The sequence below is a fragment of the Petaurus breviceps genome, unplaced genomic scaffold (genome assembly GCF_028583685.1).
Source record: "Petaurus breviceps papuanus isolate PSGF00001 unplaced genomic scaffold, PetGlider_PUasm1.0 89488, whole genome shotgun sequence".
Classification (NCBI taxonomy): Eukaryota; Metazoa; Chordata; class Mammalia; order Diprotodontia; family Petauridae; genus Petaurus; species Petaurus breviceps.
This window is the reverse complement of record NW_027187057.1, coordinates 129,383-152,929: the sequence shown is the minus strand read 5'-3', so window position 1 is coordinate 152,929 and position 23,547 is coordinate 129,383. Positions and strand designations below refer to the sequence as shown.

The 23,547-nt window shown below is 40.5% G+C and overlaps 1 protein-coding gene and 1 pseudogene across 7 annotated transcripts in view; one reads left to right on the top strand and one right to left on the bottom strand.

The window, feature by feature from the left end:
* The window catches only part of TRIM67 (tripartite motif containing 67), an 81,854-nt gene extending 58,620 nt beyond the window's left edge, over nt 1-23,234 (top strand). For 4 of the 7 annotated variants that reach the window (XM_069107248.1, XM_069107250.1, XM_069107246.1 and 1 more), the window contains 4 exons: nt 7,833-7,971; nt 10,517-10,820; nt 20,207-20,369; nt 23,126-23,234. In XM_069107248.1, the coding sequence (XP_068963349.1) occupies nt 7,833-7,971; nt 10,517-10,820; nt 20,207-20,369; nt 23,126-23,191 (672 nt within the window). In that variant the 3' untranslated portion in view covers nt 23,192-23,234. Of the gene's footprint in view, nt 1-7,832; nt 8,023-8,239; nt 8,273-10,516; nt 10,821-20,206; nt 20,370-23,125 lie in introns of all 7 variants that reach the window. The other 3 variants (XM_069107247.1, XM_069107251.1, XM_069107249.1) reach the window with 3 other exon arrangements.
* On the bottom strand, nt 10,900-11,402 carry LOC138176461 (large ribosomal subunit protein uL30m pseudogene; annotated as a pseudogene).
* Nucleotides 23,235-23,547: the final 313 nt, after the last annotated feature.

Sequence of the window (23,547 nt, the reverse complement as noted above, 5' to 3'; positions counted from 1 at the left end):
TAACTTAGAATCAGGAAGACCTATGTTCAAATCTCACAACTGAGCAAGTCCCTTAAAAGCTTGTAGAATATGCCAAGAATCACAAAGTTTTTAGACTCTCCAGAGACATACTTAGCGGTTGATACTCAAATTATAAGATTCTTGTCCAATGACCAACAAGTGGACATAGTAATAGAGAAACTGAATTATAGGAATGTTGATATTCTTGATCTAAATGAAACAAGGAGTCCAAAATAAGTTGTAGTTAAATGGCAAAATCGTTCACAGATTCTCTTTGGAAAGGTAAGTGAAGGATCTGGCAGTGTAGGCTTGAAAGTACATCATCCAAAGGCAAAAAGAAACAACATGTCACAGGATATTTGGCCATTTCTTATTGCACTGCTCATGGTAAGCATATGTAAAAAAAAAGGTTACCATGAAGATAATTGCAGTTTATGTGACAAATTTTTTTTTGTAGAGAATAAGGAAACAGAAATTCTACAAGTAATTCATTATGACCCTTCCAATTTGAATCAACAGATAATCTGGTACTCCATTACTACACTGCAAAGGTAGGCATAGGGAAAGACAATGAAAAGTATCTGGAAAAGATGGCTTTTATAGAAGTAAGAAATGAGGGGTCAGAGGCTTGTGGAAAATAGAAAAGAAGCCTCATGCCTGCATATCATGAATACTTTCTTAACGAGAGAGTAAAAATATTTAGGATATAACGAATGCTAATTATCATCAAAAAATGAAATCGTTTATATTTTGACACACTGGAAATGCCTGGTTACCAAAGATTCATTATCCACTCCACTCCAAAAAGCATGTATTGAAGGCATACTATATGCAAGAGGCTGTGGCGGGTAGTACGGATTGAAAGACAAGACAAAAACTATTTTTCTATTGTTCCCATCTATGTATAGTCAGACCAACAACTTTTTCATACAAAGATCAAAATCAATTCAAAATTAGAAGAAAGGAGAAAAATGAGAAGAGGGCATGGAGCACAATTGAACCTGCTCCAAAATGAACTATTGAAACAAGCCATTGACTAGGAAATAGATTTTTTTTTAAATAGGCATCTACATAGACTATCACCATTTCCTAAGGGAGTTTAAGTGATACAAATCAATGGCTATAACAAGAGAATTTTAAAAGGGTAAATTCTATGTAAGCCAGAAAACATTTGATTTCCTTGTCAAATCAATAGATGGCAGCAAGAACAACCCTGGCTTAGTATATAAACTCATTTGTAAAAATCTTTCAGAAAAAGATAATAGAAGATTATGAGAAGAATTGCCTTATAAATTACCAAGAATGGGGCGGCCAAGTGGCTCAGCAAGTAAGAGCACTGGCTCCAGTGTTGGGACGACCTGGAGATCGAATCCCGGGCTCAGACACTCAGCACCACACCCAGAAATAACTGGCCATGTAACCTTGAGCAGGTTACTTAACCCTGATTGCTTAAAAAAAATAAAAAATAAATTACCAAGAAGCAGCAGATCAAAAGAAAAGTTGTCAAGAGGACCAACTAAGCTACAGCATCCCAAAGACATTTAGAGATGAAATTGGGTACAGGACAATGAACAGATAGAGAATGAATAAAAGGCTGGGTGTGGTAGCACAGTCCTATAATCCATGATAATAGAGGAAGATGAAGTTGGGAGACTGTTTGACTTCTGAAACTCTGAGCTGCAGTAGCACTGAAAGCAATGAGATGTCTGCACTGTCTAACATTAATGTGGTTAGCCCCAAAGAAAGTGGCAGGGGAAAGTGAACACCACACAACCCAAGTTGGGATATGCCAACCAAGGTCAGAGATGGAGCAGATCAAAGCTTCCCTGCCTGTTAGTAGTGGTGTTGAGCAATGTGAATGATCATTGCACTTCCAACCTAGGCAAGAGAGACAGGTCCAGTCAGGGCGGGAGGGGGGGGGGTGGGGGGGGGCAGGAGAGGAGAGAAGGAAATAAGAAAGAGAGAGAGAGAAGGAAAATGGAAAATATTTATGAATATAATGAATGAAAGAAAAAATTTAAATGCTTACTATTATGTGCCAGACATTGTGTTAAAAGTTGGGAATACAAGCAAGTACCTTCCCTAGAGTTTACATTCTAATAAGAGAAGATAAGAGTGGTGGCCAGGGAGGAATGTTTTGGACCAGGAAGTCAGAAGAATGACGATAGCAACTATAAGTCAAATGACTGACATACCCTTTCCAGGAATTATAGTGTTTATTTGATTACTGTTCTCACAGGTAGAGTTGGAAGGTGAGACTGAGAATTGGGGTGGAGGATACAGAGGTATAGCATAGAGATTCTGAGAAGTGATGGGATGAGTCTGAGAACAGGCAAGACAAGATAAATGCTCACCAATCAGAACTCAGAATCACATGGATGAGAGCTTGAGTTCTGGTTGGAGGAAGGAATTTTTATAACAAATTGTTTTCTCCACAAATGACAGATATTTTCATACTTGAAACATAATATCACGGTCACTGGTGTTCTGTACAAGAAGTCACTAGAAAAGAAAGGAAGAACAATTAAACTAGACCAAGTATACCCAGAGGAGATCTGTCCTTTTTTTCTTTTTTTTTCAAATGTTTTATTAACTTCTGATTTACATCATTCATTTCTGCCATATTTTGAGTTACAAATTTTCTCCCCATTTTCTCCCTACCCACTGCCCCAAAATAGCAGTCACACAGGATATCCCCTCATCCAATCTGCTCTCTCCCATATTTTCTCCCATACCCCTTTCGACTTTTCCAGTGGATCTCTATGCCCCAGTGACTGCATATCTTATTTCCCAATTACATGTAAAATAGTATTAATAATATATATATATGTATATATATATATATATATATATATATATATATTTAAACATTTGATTTTAAAACTTTGAATTCCAGATTCATTCCCTTCCTCCCTTGTCACCCATCCTTACTGGGAAGATAAGCAGTTCAGTATAGGTTGTACATGTGTGGCTAATGCAAAACAATAACATAGTAGATATATTGTAAAAGACTCACTATATTTCCCTCCCTCCTATCCCACCTCCCACTTGTTCTATTCTCTACTTTGATCCCGTCCCTTTTCAAAAGTGGGTGCTTCCAACTTCCCTCCCTGCCAGCCTGCCCTCACTTCCATCATCCCCCCTCTCATCCCCTTCCCCCTACTCTCCTGTAGGGTGAGATACCCTATTTAGTGTGTATTTCATTCCCTCCTCAAGCCAAATTCAATGGGAATAAGGTTGACCCATTCCCTTTTGCCTTCCTATTCTTCCCCTCCATTGTGGCCATTTTCCCTTGCCTCTTCTATATGAGGTCATTTACCCATTCTGTCTCTCCCCATCTCCTCTCAATATATTCCTCTCTCATCTCTTAATTTCTAGGTTCTTACTTTGATCATGGCTTTCAGGTAGTCCAATAATTTTTTAATTATCTTTCCTGGATCTATTTTCCAGGTCAGTGGCTTTTCCCATGAGATATTTCACATTGCCTTCTATTCTTTCATTTGTTTGGATCTGTTTAACAGCATCTTGATTTCTCATAAAGTCATTACCTTCCATTTACTCCAATCTAATTCTGAAGCAATGATTCTCCTCATTGAGCTTTTGAGATTCTTTTTCCATCTGGCAAATTCAGCTTTTTAAGGCATTCTTCTCCTCATTGCCTTTTTGAGCCTCTTTTGCCATTTGAGTTAGTCTGTTTTTTAAGGTGTTATTTTTCTCAGTCAGGCTGTTAACTGTCATTTTGTAATTTTCTTGCATTGTTCTCATTTTTCTACCCAATTTTTCCTCCATTTCTCTTATCTGCTTCTTAAGGTCCTCTATGGCCTGTAACCAGCTCGTATTTTCCTTTGCAGCTTTTGGTGCAGGAGTTCTGACTTCATTGTTTTCCTCCTCTTCCATGCTTTGCTCCTTTTTGTCCCCAAAATAAGAGTCTAATGTTGAAATCTTCTGTCTGGTTTGTTTCCTTTGCCTGGTCATGTCGCCACTCAGTCACTTGACCCCTGGGCTTTTTGCCACAGTAGGACTCTGCCACCAGACAGGGGAGCTTTCATCCCAAATGCTGTGGTTTTCTCAGCTTCCAGAGGTATTAGATGGGTGCCCTCTCTGAGGCCTCCACATGCTCCGGCAAGTTGAACACACACTCCAGGACCTCCACCCTAGACGACAATCCAGATCCAAGCAGGTTAAAGCAAGAGCGATTACCCTTCAGACTTGTGCTTGGTCCCCCTACAGTCTGTAGGCCAGGAGCTGAAGCTGCCATGTGGTGCTGCCTGGCTGTGCTGGCATCTCAGCCGCTTCTCGCCCCTGGGGGCAAAAGCCACGCACTCCCACTTACTGGGTCCCAAAGTCTAGACTGCACTGACCTCTCACTTTGTCCTTTGTGTCTATGTGTTGATAAATCTGGAAACGGCCACAGCTGCTGCTGATCTGGAGAACCTCCTGCTGGCTGGGAGTCAGGCCCGCCCTGGGGCTAAAGACTCGGTGTGGAGCTGTGCTCGGCTCCCAGAGCACTGCACTGGCCAATTCCTGCTGGCCTGCTGGGCTGTCCTCAGTGGGAGGTTAGCTTCTCTGTGTCATTTTGTGGGTTCTGCAGCTCCAAAGTTTGTTTAGAGTCCCCTTTTTACATGGATTGGGGAAGGTGGAAGCCAGAGCAGGGGGGAGGTCCTACTTCTATTCTGCCATCTTGACTCCGCCTAGAAGATCTGTCCTGGAAGCACGAACTTTAGAGGACTGAAAAAGGGGGAAATGCCAGTCACTTACAAAAAAAAAGCAACATACTTTATTATTACCCTCAAAAAAGTGACTAAGAAAGTATCAATAACAACCATTTCATAACCATATTTTTCCATCCCCACAGTTTTTTTAAATAAATTTTTATAAGAATAATAAACACAGTAAAGCACCGGCCCCAGAGTCTGGGGGACCGGAGTTCAGTTCTGGCCTCAGACACTTAACACCCACACACACAAAAAAAACTAGCGGTGTAACCTTGGGCAAGTTACTTAACCCCAATTGCCCTCCAAAAGGCAAAAAAAAAAAAGAATAATAAACACATGCATTGAGAATATCCTTGATGAAGCTTTGAGAAAGGAACAGGAAGATTTTCACAAACTGTATCCTATTTAGACTACATCTTTTCAGGCACATAATGACTGGATTGAAATGTGCAAAGAATACATGGTCCCATTATGCTTATTGTTGGCTGACTATTAAAAATGTTATGCTATAAAGTAAAATGTCACTTTAAAGGCTCTCCTTCAACAAGGTAACCACCATGCATAGATCAAAATTAGATTAGAGTCCAAGAAAGAATTGGGTAACTTTGTTCAATAACTCCCTGACAATTAATACAAAAGAAGTATAAAACCAGGAAATGTGTGCTCACCAAATATTGCCATTGCCATGGAGAAAGTCTGAGTAAGAGATCAAATTAAAGAGAGATTCCTTATAGATGGTGAGGTCCTCCAGATTCTTGTGTTTTTAGATGACACTCTGCTTATTACTTAAAACCCTGAAATACTGCAGAATCTCCTATTGAAATCTCTACTCAGTCAAAAACTTGACCCACCAATTCAAACAGGAAAAAAAATAGACAAATAATTGTCTAGGTTATTATATGCATTTAGATGTATAAGTGATCTATCTACTCTACCAGTGCATATATCTGCACTTGAGCAATGAACTAGTCCCAGAACTGACTAGGAGGAGGAAGAGGATGAAATTGGGCCGGATTGCCTTTTGTCAATCACACAGTGTTCTTAATGGACTCGGGTTTCTTCCTGAGACAAAGGCTCATTTTTTAAAATTCCAGTACTATTTTGGTGATACTGTACAATTTCAAGCCATGCAATAACACAGAAACATAGCAGGGAGGCATATGACTAGGGAAACCCAAGTAGCCAGAGCACTTCATAACTCAAGATGTCTGCCTTATCCTTGTTCTCTTTGGAGAATACCTGTGCCATTAGTCACCTTCTGGGCAAAATTGCTTCTCTGTTCTCTGCTTTCCTTCTTGTTGTCAAAGCTTTCTTGCTGGACAAAGTTGCTTCTGGGCTGCTCTTAGGATGTTAAAGCAGTAATAAGCATCAACCTCTAATAGCCAACCTTAGCAGGGTGCTGCAAAGGTATGCTATTTTGTCAAACCAGAGAACTACCAACCTCTCTGAGGTGGACTCTTTGGAGTTTCTCCCTCTCAAGTTGTAGATAGTAATAGGGCCATGCACCCTTACCCTAGCCAGCTCTTTAAATAGCAGGGAACTCTGTTTTATCCAATGATCTCTCAACAAAGTTACACATCTTTTCAAAGCAAAGAAGATGCAAAGCCTGCCTTTCCCACTCTGTTTTCCCCTCTTAAACCAGAGAGCAGAGGAAAGTAAAGGGCAATGCAGGCAAAACTTAAGAAACATCCCTTTTCTCAAGGTATAGATGGTAATAGAGGATAATACTTCATTTCTTCAACCAATCAGCTCTCAGCAAAGCAGTGTCTCTCTTCTAATCAGCACAGTTCCCAGCAAAACAGCTGCATATATCCTTCCTATAAGCCTTGATCAGCTCCTGTCAGCTCTTGTACTGTCTTCATAAGCAGCTACTCTTGTAGCCTTCTATGTCTTCTGTCTCTGACTTTTTCTCTCCTACTTCTAATCTTTACCTGATCATCTCTTTCCTTTAACTCCTTTTTCCTATCTCCTAATCCCTCAAATAAGTACTTATAAAAAGTAATCAATTTTCAAATTATGATGTGAAAATCTACAGTTGTACTTTTCTCTCAGTTATGACCCCCAAAAGCTCTCATATGATTTTCTCATATTCCCCAGTTATTTGATTTGTAATTTGTCAACTATATCTTTTAAAACATTGAAAATAATAATATACAAGAGAGGCTAGGTGGTGCAGTGAATAGAGCATGGACCCTGGAGTCAGGAGGAGTTCAAATCAAGTCTCAGACACTTAACACAAAACTAACCATGTGACCTTGGGCAAGTCACTTAACCCCAATTGCCCTACCTTCCCCCCTCCAAAAAGCTATATATATATATATATAGTAATATACAAATGAACTAATATACCATAGTGGCCTGAATCCAATTATCTCAGTCAATAAACTACCTTCAAATTTATTTCAATAACGTGCTGATTAGGAGACACTGCTTTGCTAAGAGCTGATCAGTTGAAGAAATGAAGTATTATTCTCTACTACCATCTACACCTTGAGTACATTTATCTGAGGGTAAATTCTCTCTCAGATCCTCAGGATCATCTGAATTTCCCCTCAACATTTTATCTAAGAGGCTATTTTCTTCTTCAAACTGATTTTATCAGTTTTCCTTACCAAAGCAGTATTCTTTTTCTGCCCCCAGAAAGTTTTAGTAATTTTTTTTGCCTTATTCCCAATGCCTTACATAGTGCCTGGTACAGGGTAGGTGATTAATAAATTACTGTTGGGTTGAATTGAATTAGATAACAGATACTATTAGCCAGAGGAGATTATCAAGTCAATGTAGGTCAGCCAGCTTGATGTTACTAAGTACTCTGAATTGATGACCAGCTTTAATGTTGGGTGGATCCTCTGATTTGGAGTAACCCAGGGCAATAAGAGATCATTGATTGCTGATTCTTGCTCCAACAATCCCTACTGTGAAGATCTATGAAAGTTGTGGGATCATAAGGCTTATAGTTGAAGGGGAATTTAGATATCATTACACCTACTCCTACTCCCCACCCCCAAGCAAAGTCTTAAATTACTGAATTATTATCTCCATATTGCTTTTGTGTCATTTTGTAATCGAGATGTACAAATGGGGAGAAAAAACTTAATGGTCTTGCCTCTCATTTAGGAAGTCTATGTTGGCAAGGAAACCCTCTGCACCATTGATGGCCTTCATTTCAACAGTACATACAATGCAAGAGTCAAGGCTTTCAATTCCTCTGGAGTTGGACCTTACAGCAAGACTGTTGTTCTCCAGACATCTGATGGTGAGTCTTGTTTGCATTTTTCTTCAAAAGATGACAGATATGGCCACACGTGTTCCTGGTTTCCTATGGAATATTTATTTCCCTAAGGATGCAGACTTGGATTGCATTTCATCTTGAGGGTGGGATGGCCTGATACCAACAAACACACACTGTAAGGGAAACATCAGCAAGTAGAAATATCCCCTCCCATATCTATACCTGACCCTATACCACAGCTAAAACAACTATTCTTTAGTCACTGAAAATCCAGCAGTCTTAGAAGGTTGAGAAGAATCCCTTGATGTCCAAGGCTTATTGGTGGGCTCGGGATGGAACAGCCTGGGCAGTAGGGTTGTTGTTGCTGCTACTGCAGCAGCTTGCTGCATGTGATGACCCCTGAATGGCATTTGATATTCTAAGGTTGAATGGATTTCAGTCTCTAGGGCTTTAGCCCTTTCTCCCCACACTAACACATTCATCAAAAACAAAGTGAAAAGAGCTCAGATGTGACAGCTGGCTTTATTTAGCCTAAACACCCATCTGGTTTTTAGGTCGTGTGAGTACATTTATAGATAATCAGATCTTGATTTTCCATGCCAGTAGATGGGAACAATACCAGGGATAGAGAATCAAAATCCATGGATGTTTTGCCTCTACTAAATCAAGGCCACAGCTTCCCTGCTTCCCCAGCTGCTGTCCTTTCCTTGCCCCACAGTGCCCTACTCCCTATTGCCCATTCACTGCTTACTGTTCATAAAGAACTAGGAGCTCCAGATTGTAACCCAGGTGCATATGCTCCCAGTGGAACATAAGAGCCTAAGAAGCAGCAGCAATAAAGGGGGAAACTGGTGAGTATTTTTTTTTTTAACAAACTATCTCAACCAGTGCATAACTTTGGCACCTTCTCTGCAATGAATAGCACTCTAGGGTGGGGAACCTGGGGCCTCAAGGCCACATGTGACCCTCTAGGTCCTCAAGCGTGGCCCTTTGAGTGAATCCAAACTTAAAGTTATCATTTGGATTCAGTTTGAAGTTTCAGTTGATTCAAGTTGAAGTTTGGATTCAGTCAAAGGGCCACGCTTGAGGACCACATGTGACCTCGAGGCCCCAGGGAACCTGCCCATGAACCCCTGCCCATGAGTTAAATGTCTTGCTGAGGTCATGCAGCCAGAATGTGTCAGAGGTCTGCCTGTCAGTAGGTCTGCCTGCTAGATGCATATTTAAAATATGCCAGCTTATAAAACCACTACACAACTCTAAAAATGTTCACTAGCCTCCCTTACCCTTGTGGATGGGTTCTGTTCCTCATTGTGTAAAGCTGGGCAGATTGAGTAACCTCTCTGTGTCTCAGATTCCTCATCTATAAAATCAAGAGGATTGGAGTAGATTTCCTTGCAGCTTTAAACCCTGTGATGCTAGCAACATGGGACACCTCCTAGCAGTGGCTCTCAGTAACCTAAAGCTAGACAGTACTCATATGGTGAGTTTATAGTCACAATTTTAAGGGAAGATTTCAACTTGGGTCAGCTAGGTGGCATAGTGGTTAGAGTACTGGGCATAAAGTCAAGAATAACTAAGTTCAAAGTCAGCCACAGATATTTAGCAGCTGTGTGACTGTAGCAGCAAGCACCCCAAGCGTCCTCAGGGTGGCTGCCCATACAGGTTCTTGGATCTGCTTTGATAAAGGAAAGCAACTCAAAATGGGTTAACAAGCCTACTTTAATCAATCAGACATATATCCTTTACCTTGTTCAGGTGAAAAGGTCAGCACCCCGAACTTCAAAGTACACAGACAGAATTATCAAGACAGAAACAGATCTAGTAGACAGATTTCAAACTGTCTAACCATTACATCCATACCAAATCAACATCTGGCTTTCAACATCTGGGTTTTTCAAAGCCAAGGGGGCTCCAGACAACGGCTTCCCAGAATACATATCAAATCACAGAACACTTCTCAAAGTGAGCCCCCAAAACAAAGCTACACATCAGGGTTTATATAGCCTTCTCCTGGCTCAGAGAATGTAACAACCTTATTGACCCACTGGCCAATCAAAAAGTATCTACTGAAAAACAAGCCTCCCACGCCAGGCTTCAGGTGCACTTTAGCCTAGGGGCAGGGAAGATCTTCCAAATTTGCATTCCCATTACAGTGACCCTGGAAAAGTTGTTTAACCTCTGATTGCCTCAATTTCCCCAGTCTGTAAAATGAAGATAATTGTAACACCTATGTCCCAGGATTGTTGGGAAGATAAAAGGAGATAATATTTATTAAGTACTTTGCAAACATTAAGATACTATATAAATGCTACCTATTATTCCTTGCCCACAAGGAATATCAGTTCCTCTGATAACTGGGGAGCTGCATAGTTTAACAGAATGAGTCAGCAGACCTGACTCTGCAAGTTGTGAGACCTTGTTCAAGTCTTTTCATCTCCCTAAACCTCAGTTTCCATTTCCCACATCTATGCACAAGCTACACTCCATGACCTATAATGTTCTCTCTCTCTCTCCTCTCTCTCTCCTCTCTCTCTCTCCTTCTCCCTCTCCCCTCCTTATGGTACAGTGGCCTGGTTCACATTTGACCCCAACTCTGGCCACAGGGACATTGTCCTGTCAAATGAAAACCAGACAGCTACATGTAGCAGTTATGACGACCGGGTGGTGCTGGGCACAGCAGCTTTTTCCAAGGGAGTCCATTACTGGGAATTCCACGTGGACCGATATGACAACCATCCAGATCCAGCTTTTGGTGTAGCCAGAGTTAATGTGGTCAAGGATATGATGCTGGGCAAGGATGACAAAGCCTGGGCCATGTACGTGGACAATAACAGAAGCTGGTTCATGCACTGCAACTCCCACACCAACCGGTGAGTAGTTGGGGTTTTTTTTTAAAACACATTTTAATGAAAACACATGAAGAATTATTTAAAGAAAGTGAGAAAGTGATTAGGTCTTAATTGCCTTCTGTCCCAATGGTTTTAGATGCCAATGTACTACTAATTCACCTGTGGTCTTGAGACAAGTTTCTTACATCTCTTCTTCTGTTGGACGTCCTTGTGGTAATTTTAATGGCTGGATTCTTATCAGATGCTTAAACTATTTTCAATTTTGCATTCACTGAAGGGATATTCTTATGCACTTGTGGAATATTTGTTTTTTCCAGTCCAAGAAGTTTTATGGCTTCCTTTTCCCAATATGGTCTTCTTTGCACACTTTTAATTCTGGTGCCAATGTGTAATTTATGAGGGTGTTGAGGGTCCCCACCATATTTTTTTATGAGCTGCAGGTGTAGGCTGAAACACTTCATCTGGAATCCTTGACCTGGTAAATTTATGAGGAATCCAATCAGCTGAGGTGAGAGATTCCAGACTTTTTGTCATATTCTGTACTCTACCATGAGGGCTCTGGGTCACTAAGTGCAAAATCCCTGCTATTAGGTACCACTGATGATATCACTGTCCAAAAAGCAGTTCCGCTCAGCCACAGCTGCCTGTGGTTTCTGCCTCCGATTTATTTCTCCTGGAGGCTGAAAGAAATCATGGCGGAAGTGATCTCCAGGAACCCTCCCAGCCCAGCTCTCGCCCTGGGAGCCGTGTATCACGATAGCTCCACCGAGCTGGGTGCTGACAGTGAAAGGTCACAACTTCTCCCTTATGGCCTGGGCTCAATGGGGTCTCTCTGAATGAACATTCCCATTTGAGTGGTGTCCTTGTCTTCTTCTATTTTACAATCATCATCATCTGGGATGATGGGAAACATTTTAGTTACTCTTGGTTCCTATTTTCAAGTGGGAAAAGTGGAGGCACAGAACACAAGTAGGAGGAAGTGATTGCTTGGCTCAGAACAAAATGGTACCAGGAGCAAGAGATGACTTAAGAAACAGCCACAACTACATACATCTTCCTTTATTAGTTCCTATTCAGTCCCTCTCCTCCAAAGTCAGCCACGATAAGGATTTGTGCCCTGGTTTTAAAAAGGTCTCTTATGAATTGAACTTCCTCATTTCCTGAAACATTTTCCCTTTAACCCAAAACTCATTTCCCTCAAATTCACAGTTCTTTAATTAAATGGCAGCCAAGTACCATTAGATACTAGTTGGTTCCTGTTCCTTGGGATCTTATGCCTCTATCTTACTAAGGATGGTTTTCCTCCTGGCTTTGGGATGGAATGCTTTGCCCAGCATTCATTGCATTCTAAACTCTGTTCTTAGGCTTTCTTTCTCTAGCAGGGGTTATCCAGGGGAAGAGGGGCTCATTCCTCTTCACTTTGCAAATATGCACATTGTATTTCATTAGATCATTCATGTAGTGCTGGAACAGACTTCAGAAGTTATCTATAACCCCCTCCTTTTACATATGAGGAAACTGAGGCTGCTTAGTCAGGTGATGAACCAAGGTCACAGACAATGTTTGAATACAGGTCTTGTGACTTCGGAGAGAGCATTTTTCCCCACTGTGCTACCTTGCTCTCTGTCTGATTTTTCTGGAGTATAAGGCAACAGAAGCAAGTTACAGGAGATAAAAAAATTACCTAAAAAGGGCCATGTTTTATCTATCTTTATGTAACCCTTAGCACTGTGTACAATGTTTCTTTATACACTACACACACAAAGTAAATAGCAAGCTCTCAATAATTGTGTTGAATCAAATGAGTGAAAGAAAAGGGGAAAAAATTATGTGAATTAAATTAACAGGTTTATTGCAACCTCCCAAGTACAGCAGAGGGCTGATTAAGACCTGACCAACTTAAGGTAGGTTGCAGCAGGGGATATTGGTTTTCTGTTTAGCCTGGCTGGAGAGAGGTATCTGCAATGCCTGGACTCACTCTCGTACTTCATGGTCACCTTGGTCATTCTCCTTAACCACAGTAAATGTGACAGCACCAACCTGACTCCTCCCTTCTCTACTCAGTGCCCTCTTTCTGTTTCTCTGGAGAGATTTCATCTTTCCCCTCTGCCAGGGTATACAAGTGATGGAAAATCACTGAAATCAGTCACTGTGCTCTCCTCTGGCCGAGAAACCTAGAAACAGAGAGGGAGTAGGCCCCAAGCCACATTCTGCTTCCATATTTTCAATGTGCTATCTCTCTCTTCAACCAGAAAGGACAGAATGGGTTACAGAAGTCTCAAGGGCAAGGCTGGAAACTGAGTCTGCAAAAGGAAATTCTTTGGTTTCCTCTGTCTTGCTTGGCTCATTCTGGCAAACCTCTTAGAAATAGCAATCAGATATTTCTCCCAGACACTGAAAGGAGTCATCTTTTCTTAGTGGGAAACCTAGGCCTGGAAGGGAGAAGTAATTTGTCCAAGGGTACCCTAATGGTCCAGAAAAGAACTGAAAACTGTGGAAACCCCCTCCCCAACCTCCTTTAGATAGGGCTGCATTTTTCCTAGTGACATGTATATGGCTGCTTTTAGGGGAGATGGATGTCAGTTCAGTCTACTCCTATACCCTCTGGCCCACATTCTACAAAGTGGGCAACCATCTTCTGGCCTAAATTCTTGAGAACATGTCATTTTTTCCCCCTGTTTTCTGTAGATAGGAAAGATTTGTCCAGTCAGGCCCTTAGTTAACCTTTAGTAAGGAAATAGAGATTGGGAAACTTACAGAACTATAATTTGCAGAGAACCCAATAACCTCATGAGCACCACTAACTTCAGTTTCTTCCCGCTTGAGATCATTAAACTGAGGATGGGGCCAAACAGAGAGTTATTGACAGCATATGTACTGAAAGGCCATGGGAGACGGTAAAGGAAGGGACCCAGTCAGGATTTCTTCAGTATCTGGGGCTACAAGCTTGCAGAAGATACTGCTGGAGAAGACTTTCAGGCATCAGTAAGGAAACTAGTAGGGGTGGCTATGGAGCCAGTTAAGTTTGGAGAACAAAGATGTTTGAATCTGTTGAAGACAAAGGCTGGTTTCACCTACTAGAGTGAGGCATTTTTGTTGACTATTAACTGCTTCCCTGTCCTGCACTGCCACACTGTGGTCTATGCCAGAACAGCACTAGCTCTGATTGTGGCAATCTCAATGTTTGCCTTTCTATTCCAATTCTTGGTATAGGACCTCAAATCCCCAGCTTCAGACATATCCTTGCTTTGCACTCTGAGGGAGCCTCTCCACAGCCAGTATTAGAAAAAATATAACTGTAAAACAGACAAGGTAGCTTTTTTGAATACTTTAATAGCAATTTCTTTGTGAATAAAATCATTTTTAGGTAAACGTATAAAGTTATTGAAATTCTGTTGATTGCACCCTTCCCACTTTGCTGACATACTTGCCTACCTGGCATACTCAGTAACCTCATGCTGCCTTATGCACTGAGTTCCTGCCTTCACCAGGTAAGGTCTAGTTCAAAATATGATCTTTGCCAGCAAAAACTCTGAACACCTCAGTACTCTGATTCCAGTTAATTAAAAAGAAAATGTCCAAATAAGGTGAAAACCATTAAGGGCTGGGTTAACTGCTTCCTGTTTTCACCTTGCCAGGGGTACTTACCTTTTAAAAGGAATTTATTTGGGAGAGACAACAAATCATAGGAAAATGAGCACTGGGCTTAGAGATCAAGTCTAAGCTGTCTCAAAACTGAGATCTAGAGAAATTGTGACTTGTTCAAGGACCCACATGTAGTAAGTAGCAGAAGGGGGATTCAAATGGGATTCAAAGATTCTCTGCCTCCAATTCCAGCACTCTTACTTGCCCACTGTACCACCAAATCACAGGGTGTTTATGAAGGTAAAAAAGAAATAATGCACTTAAAAGTGTTTTGTACTTCTTAAACCAAACCATTAGATACTCTGAATTTATAGCTGCCCAGGAACATCTATGCCTATATGCTCCAACCTCATACTCTTTATGTCCCAAGCTAAACTTCACATCCAGTGAATAGTTTGAATTAATTTCCTTAAGAATTGACTGATTTGATCTCCTTGCTGTGCAAGAGACTCTCAAAAGTCTTCTCCAGCACCACAATTTGAAAGCGTAGATTCTGTGGCATATGGATTTCCTTATAGTCCAACTTTCACAGCCATACATTGGTACTGTAAAAAAAACATAGCTTTGACTAGATGGACATTTGTCAGCAAGATGATGTCTCTGCTTTTTAGTATGCTATCCAGATTGTCATAGCCTTCTTTCCAAGGAGTAATCATTTTTCAATTTCTTGGCTATAGTCACCATCTGCAGTGATTTTTTAGCCCAAAAATTTAAAATCTGACTCTGTTTCCATTTCTTCTCCCTTTGTTTGCCAGGCAGTGATGGAACCAGTTGCCAAGATCTTAGGTTTGTTTTTTCGTTGTTGTTGTTGGGCTTCAAATCAGCTTTTATACTCTCCTATTTCACCCTCATTAAGGACTTCTTAATTCTTCTTCACTTTCTGCCATCAGAATGGTATCATCTGCATATCTGAGACTGTTGGTATTTCTTTTTGTTTTATTTATTTTTGTTACATTTTAAGTTCCAAATTAACTTGAATATTTGTAATACTCAGAATAACTTAGTCATTCACATTATTCTTTGAACAATATTGTTGTTATTGAATACAAAATTCTTAGTTCTGCTCATTTCACTCTATTATTTCATGCAAGTCTTTCCATGTTTTTTCTAAACCCTACCTTCTCATGTCTTACAGCACAGTAGTATTTCACCACAATCATATACCACAACTTGTTTTCCCCAATTGAATAGCATTCCCTCAATTTCCACTTCTTTGCCACCACAAAGAGAGCTGCTATAAATATTTTAGAACTTATAAATTCTTTTCTTTTTTCCCTGATCACCTTGAGAAACAAATTTAATAGTAGTATTTCTTGGTCAAAGGATATTACAGTTTTATCACTCTTTGGCCATAATTTCAAATAGCTCTCCAAAATTGTAGAATCAGTTCACAGTTCCACCAAGGGTGTATTAATGTTTCAATAATGATTTAGAGCATTTTTCATGTGACTATATGCAATTTTGATTTCTTCATCAAAAAACTGCCTGTTAAAATCCTTTGACCACTGAAGAATGACTTGTATTCTTACAAATTTGACAAAGTTCTCTACGTTTGAGATATGAGAACTTTATCTGAGAAATTGTGCATAAAATTATTTTAGATTGTTGATATTTCTCCCAGCAACCATAATTCTGACTTTTAATTCATCCAGCCTGGCATTTTGCATGATGTACTCTGCATATAAATTAAATAAGATGACAATATACATATAGCCTTGGCATTCTCCTGGTCCAACCTTAAACCAATCAATTGTTCCATGTTGTTTCTTGGCCCACATACAGGTTCCTCAGGAGACAAGTAAGATGATTTGGTACTCCCATCTCTTTGAGGACTTGCCACATTTTTCTGTGATCCACATAGTCAAAGGCTTTAGTATAGTCAAAGAAGTTTTTCTGGAACTCCCTTGTTTTCTCCATAATACAGTAATTTGGCAATTTGGTCTGTAGCTCCTCTGTCTCTTCAAAAAAATAGCCTGTTGTGGTAATTCTCGTTTCACATATTGCTGAAGCCTAGCTTGCAGAATCTTAAGCCAGCATGTGAAAAGAGCACAATCATTTGATAATTTGAACATTCTTTGGCATTGCCCTTGTTAGGATTGGGACATAAACTGATCTTTTCCAATTCAGTGGCCACTGTTGAGTTTGCCAAATTCTACTTTAACAGCACCACCTTTTTTAGGACTTTAAATAACTGAATTGGAAGTCACCTCTACTAGCATTATCATTAGTAATGCTTCCTAAGGCCCACTTGACTTCATTCTCTAGGATATATGACTAGATCATCACACCATCTTGGTTATTGGTGATTTTAAGATCTTTCTTGTATAGCTGTTCTGTGTATTACTACCACCTCTTCTACTTCTGTTAAGTCTCTACCATTTTTTTGTCTTTTATCATGCCCAATTTTGCATGAAATGTTCCCTTAATATCTCTAATTTTCTTGAAGAGATCTCCTGTCTTTCCCATCCTTTTATTTTCTTCTTACCATCTTATCTCTTATCTTAAAAAACCTTCTTAGCTCTCCTTGCTATTCTCTGGAATTCTGCATTCAGTTGGGTATATCTTTTTCTTTCCACTTTCCTTCTTTCCTCAACTATTTGTAAAACCTTATCAGACAACCATTTTGTTTTCTTGTTTTTCTTTTTTCTTTGGAATGTTTTTTGTTGCTGCTTTGTGTACAATATTTCAATCTTCTGTCCATAGTTCTTCAGATACTCTTATCTACTAGATCTAATCCCTTAAATCTAGTCATCATTTTCACTTCATATTCATAAAGGATGTTATTAAGACCATACTTACATGGTCTCATGGTTTTCACTACTTCAATTTAAGTATGAATTTTGCAATAAGTTCATCATCAGAACCACAGTCAGCTCCAGATCTTGTTTTAACTAACTGTATAGAGCTTCTCCACCTTTGGCTGTAAAAAATAGTCAATCTGATTTCCATATTGACCATCTGGTGATTTCCATGTGTAAAGCTGCCTTTTGTGTTATTGGAAAAGTGTTTATAATAATCAGTGAGTTGTCTTGACAAAATTCTTAGTATCTCTGCCTTGCTTCATTTTGTACTCCAAGGTCAAACTTGACTGTTTTTTCAACACTATCTTTTTTTTTTTTTTGAGGGCAATTGGGGTTAAACGACTTGCCCAAGATCACATGACTAGTTTTTGTGTTAAGTGTCTGAGGTCAAATCTGAACTCAGGTCTTCTTGACTCCAGGGCCAGTGCTCTACTCACTGTGCCACCTAGCCACCCCAAAACTTGCCTGTTTTTTTACGATTATCTTTTGATTTCCAACTTCAGTATTCCAATCCACTATGATAAATGTGACTTTTTTTTTTTGGTGTTATTTCTAGAAGAATTCTTCATAGAAATGATCAACTTTAGCCTATTCCGCATCAGTGGTTGGCACATAGACTTTATTACTCTGATGTTGAATGATTTGCCTTGGACTCAAACAGATATCATTATGTCATTTTTGAGATTATACCCCAGTACTGTTTTTCTCACCCTTTTATTGACTATGAGAGCTATTCCATTTCTTGTAAGGGATTCTTGCCCATAGTCGAATAGGTAATGATCATCTGAATTAAATTCACCCATTCCCATCCATTTAAGTTCACTGACACCCACCCAAGATGTAGATGTTTAATCTTTCCATTGTCTGTTGACCATATCTAGCTTACCTTGGTTCATAGCTCTTACATTCCAGTTTCCTATGCAATATTTGTCGTAGCAGCATCAGACTTTCCTCTGTCACCAGACACATCCTCAGCTGAACTTCCTTCTGGCTTTGACCCAGCTGCTTCATTCTTTCTGGAGCAACTTGTAGTCATCTTCCACTCTTCCCAGGAAAGTGTTGGACACCTTCCAACCTGAGGGGCTCATCTTCTGGTGGCACAACTTTTATCATTTTAATATTGTCCATGGGGTTTTCTTGGCAAAGATACTGGAGTGATTTGCCGTTTCCTTCTCTAGTAGATCATCTTTTGTCAGAACTTTTGACTATGACTTGTCCATCTTGGGAACCCTGCATGGCATGGCTCATAGTTTAATTGAGCTACATGAGCCCCTTTATCAACAAGGCAATGATTCAGGAGGAGCATACTAATATTATCTATCTTTCATTGTATTTTAATTTGTTTTGTTAAGTGCTTCCCAAATACATTTTGATTTGCTTCCCACAGCTTGACATGTCTGTTCTACAACATCTTTCATACCCTGTGCCTTTCTCTCTACTCATATCATCAATACCCTAGTTCTAGCCCTTGGACTATGCTATTTCCTAGAACTATATGTAATGGCCTCCCCAATGACCTCTCTGACTCCAATACTTCCTTCACAGATTTGCCAAAGATACCTAATTCATAGGTTTCACAGTCAGACTGCTGAGCAAAAAACCTTCAGCAATCTATTAGTGCTTAAAAATGTAATATAAACTCCTCAGCCTGTTTTTTCCTCAACAGCCTGCCTCTGACTGAGCTTTCTAGCCTTATGTTACACTGCTTCCTTTCACACAGTCTGTGCTCTGGCCAAGTAACTATTTGTTTCTTGGGATGGCTAGGTAACTCAGTGAATAGAGCACCAGCTCTGGAGTCAGGAGGACCTGAGTTCGGATCCAGCCTCAGATACTTAACACAAAAACTAGCCGTGTGACCCTGGGCAAGTTACTTAATCCCAATTGCCCTCCAAAAAGCAAAAAAATAAAAATAAAAATAAAGTATTTGTTTCTCCCTGCTCAGTATTGTACTTGTACCTTACCTTGTACCTCTGTAGATTTGCTAACACCATGCCCTGAGGTTACTTCCCACTGCTACCTGTTGAAATCCTCATTCTTAAAAGCCCAAAGTTACATGCCACCTCCTTCAAGACTTCTGTGATTCTCCCTTTCTCCCAATTAAAAGTAACCTTTTTCTCCTTTAATTTATTGGGCCTATTACTCTAGTTGGACTACCCCTTGCCCACCCCATCACACATAGTCTACTTGGGAATGGAAATTCACAGTTGAGGAAATGAGGTCCACAGAAATTAAATAACATGCTCAAGGTCACACAGGTAATAAGGGGCAGAGCATTGATGTATACCTAAATCCTCTGACTCCAAATCCAGTACTCTTCCTACTATACCACACTGCCCTTCCCTTAACTATATCTTAACAAATTATGTTTATTAGTGACCACATCTTGTTATTCACCTGATTTTTGGCCCCTGGAAGATGAGGACCATGACTTTTTTGGAATCTTTTAATCCCATTGTCTAGCACCAAGCTTTATCCATAGCAGGTACTTAGAGGTTAGTTTAATTGATTTCAGTTGAATAAAGCCAAAGGATTGAAATTCTAATCCTGGGATTTCATCAGGGGTTTACTAACTGACTTGCTAAAGCCGACTGTGAAATTTTCAGTGTAGGCATTTACACCTCAGAATTGGTAAATGCTTCAAATCATGACTTGATTTATTGTTTTGTGAATTGTCTAGATTTAAGAAAGTATTAATAGTACAGATTAAACTTGAAGATATGTGCATACACGCCCCCCCCTTCTGTAGTCCAATTATCAAACATTTACCAGAACATCCCTGTATTGCTTTATAAAGGATGCAGAGTCACAACTCTGGGCTGCTATTTCTCATCTGTAAAATAAGTAAATTATAGAAGGACTCTGAGGTCCCTTCCAGTTTTAAATCTATGATATTGTTATCACCTATTTCACTAACAATGTAAGGTCAGCATTGGAAACTGGGCTTTGTTGGGTTTCCCCTAGGACTGAAGGCGGTGTATTTAAAGGGGCTACAGTTGGTGTACTTCTTGATCTGAACAAGCACACCCTGACCTTCTATATCAATGGGCAACAACAGGGTCCTACTGCCTTTGACCATGTGGATGGGGTCTTCATGCCAGCTGTCAGCCTCAATCGGAATGTTCAGGTACAGTGAATTCCTTGGGCCCCAAACTGGTCTGGAAACTCAGCTCAAGGAGCCACCTATAAATAAAGTCCAGCCCACACAGTGGGTCTTTGAAACCAATCCTGCCTCTTGGAGGTTGTTGATGATGGAAAGAATGATGCCCAACACACATTCTGGTCTTTCACCCCAAGAGAAGAAGGAAATAGCTGTTTCTAAAGCTGTTAGCCTAGGGGAAGGGTGGGAGCAAAAGAAACAGAGTGGTATTTTAGCTCACTGATGCTACTAACCCAGGGAAGTTGGGCTGGAAAAGTTGGAGCAGGTCATAGAGTATTTTCCTTTCTTAGACTGTACCACACACACTACCTCCCTGGTTATGGAGACCTTCCTTTTAATGACATGGCTTAGATGTACTGATATACTATTTCATGTGCCTGTCCTTTGATGATGATGTATAGAAAGAAAATAATTATCGGAAGCTATTTGAACAGACTGAGGTCTTTCCCAGTACCTTTCCTATGGCTCTCACATGGACTAGGAGGAGAAGCTTTCTTTGGGGACCTCCAATGTTGAATGCAAGCCTCAGATGAATGATGATGACACATGGAGGCCAAGGCCCATCAGGTACAAGGTTAGCAGCATTTCCTCAAAACATCAGTGACGCAGAAGAAGTAGAAGTAAAACATGTGGGTGTGGGCCCAACCTTTACCTAGATTTTAGCATAGCTCCTACTACATTTCATGCTAATTTTGTGGAGAAGATAGAGAGATATAGATTAGATGATATTATAATTAAATGGAGTCAGAACTGGTTGGTTGGCCAGACTTAGGGGTAGTTTTTGGTGGTTTGATGTTGATGTGACTGATCTCCATTGTAGTGCCTCAGAGATCTCTGCTTGGCCCCAGGTGTTAGAATTGTTGTCAGTGACCTGGATAAAGGCATAGGTGGTAGGCTCATCAAATTGCAGATGACCCAGTTTGGATGGAATAGCTAATACACAAGATAAGGGTTAGGATCCAAAAGGATGCTGTCAGGCTAGAGCATTGGGTTGAATCTAATAAGACAAAATTCAATAGGGAAAAGGGTATAAAGTCTTATACTTGGGGAAAAAAGACAACATCACAAGTATAATGTAGGAAAGGCATGGTTAAATAGTAATTGCAAAAGGATATAGGGGGGCAGCTAGGTGGCACAGTGAATAGACCACCCACCCTAGAGTCAGAAGGACCTGAGTTCAAATCTGGCCTCAGACACTTACTAGCTGTGTGACCTTGGGCAAGTCACTTAACTCTAATTGTCCTACCTTCCCCCTTCTAGGAAAAAAAAAGGCAAAAAAAAAAAAGGACAGGCATTTTATTGGACCAAAGCCTCAAAAAGAGTCAGCAGCACAATGTGGCGGCCAAAAATTCTACTTTAGACCTGGACAGCTTTAAGAGAGACATAATAAAGGGGCAACTAGGTGGCGCAGTGAATAAAGCACCGGCCCTGGAGTCAGGAGGACCCAAGTTTGGTTCCAGCCTCAGACACTTAACACCCACACAAAAAACCTAGCTGTGTAACCTTGGGCAAGTTACTTAAACCCAATTGCCCTCCAAAGGGGGAAAAAAAAAAAAAGAGAGAGACATAATTTCCAAGAAAAGAGAGGCCTGTTCTCTGTTCTTGTCATACCCCACCCAGAGTACTGTGTTCTGTACCCCTCTCTGGGTCTCAATTCTGGGTGCCACCTGTTCATTCTTATTATCCCCACTGCTTAACATAATGCCTGATATATAATAAGTGCTTGATATATTTAAGTTTGTTGACTTGACATGGTTAAGGTGGAGAGTGCCCAGAGGAAAGCAGTCAGCACAGTGAAGGGCCTTAGGAGGCTCAGCTGAAGAATCTGGGCCTGTTGACCTCCCTATAGAATCCTTGGGGGAGGGGGATTTACAAAGGAAGAGACATGATGACTGTGTTCAATTACTTAGCTTGCCCAGGGTCACACAGTTGCTAAGTGTCTGAAGCCAGATTTGAACTCAGGTCCTCCTGACTCCAGGCAATGCTCTATCCACTGCAACATCTAACTGCCCCAAAGGGCAGCCTTAGGAAAGAAGGATTCAATTTGTTCTGTTTGACCCTGGAGGACAGAACCAGGAACAAATAATTGGACATTGCAAAGAGGTAAACAGTCTAAATATCAGAAAAAGCTTGCTAATAATTGGAATTGTTCAAAAGTGGAATGGACTGCTTCAGGAGGCAATGAGTTTTCTGTCCTTAGAGGTCTTCAGGCAGAGGCTGGATGGACACTGGTCAGGTAGGTTATAATGAGAAGTCTTCTCATGTATGCATGTATTGGACTACATAGACAATGGGGTCCCTTCCACCTCTCAAATTCTTTGACTCTGCCCATAATTGAAGCAGAATTGCTTCTCATGCTCAGGTCTTCAGGATTGTCTCTGGAAAGGGGCAGACCTGGGTCTGCATGCATGGCAGTCAGTTGGCCAACAAGCATTTATTAAGGGCTTACTATCTACTGAGAAAACAGAGAAAAGCAAAAAGAGTTTCTCTCCTCAAGGAACTCATATTGTCTAATGTCTAATGGGAAAGGCGACATGGATATAACTGTCTAGCAAGATATATGTGGTGTAAATGGAAGGTAATTTCAGAGGGAAGGAACTAGGCTGCTCTCTGGGCCTGTGTCACTAGTCACCACAGCTATTATCCATGCGGTTTCTAGACTCTCTTAAATATCCTACTGGGGCAACAGCTTTACCCATAGTTATCCCCTCTTCTTTCTACAGGTTACCTTGCACACAGGACTAGAGGTGCCATTGAATACCAGGCAGCAAAAACTGTCTGGCAACTGAAATCTCAGACGCTGATGATCTTCAGTGAGAAGATCCTCCCTGAGAGAAGCTCAGCCATCCTTCTCTTCAGATTTAGCACAGAATCTGTTCTGAGTAACACAAAATGGTCAAATGAGGAGGGCAGCCCAGTAGCCACTGAAGACCATGTAAAAAACTTTTCCTATGGAGAATCATGAATGGGTCTCCTCATCGCAGGTCCCTTTTCACATACAGATGTGGGTGTGTGATCTGTACATTTTATTCTCATAGCTTCACTTTTCCATAGCAGAGCTCTTTAGGATGGGATGGAAGACTGGGGTAGCTTAAGATTAAACTATTACTCCAAGAACCTCAGAAGTCAGGGTTCCTTTTCCTAA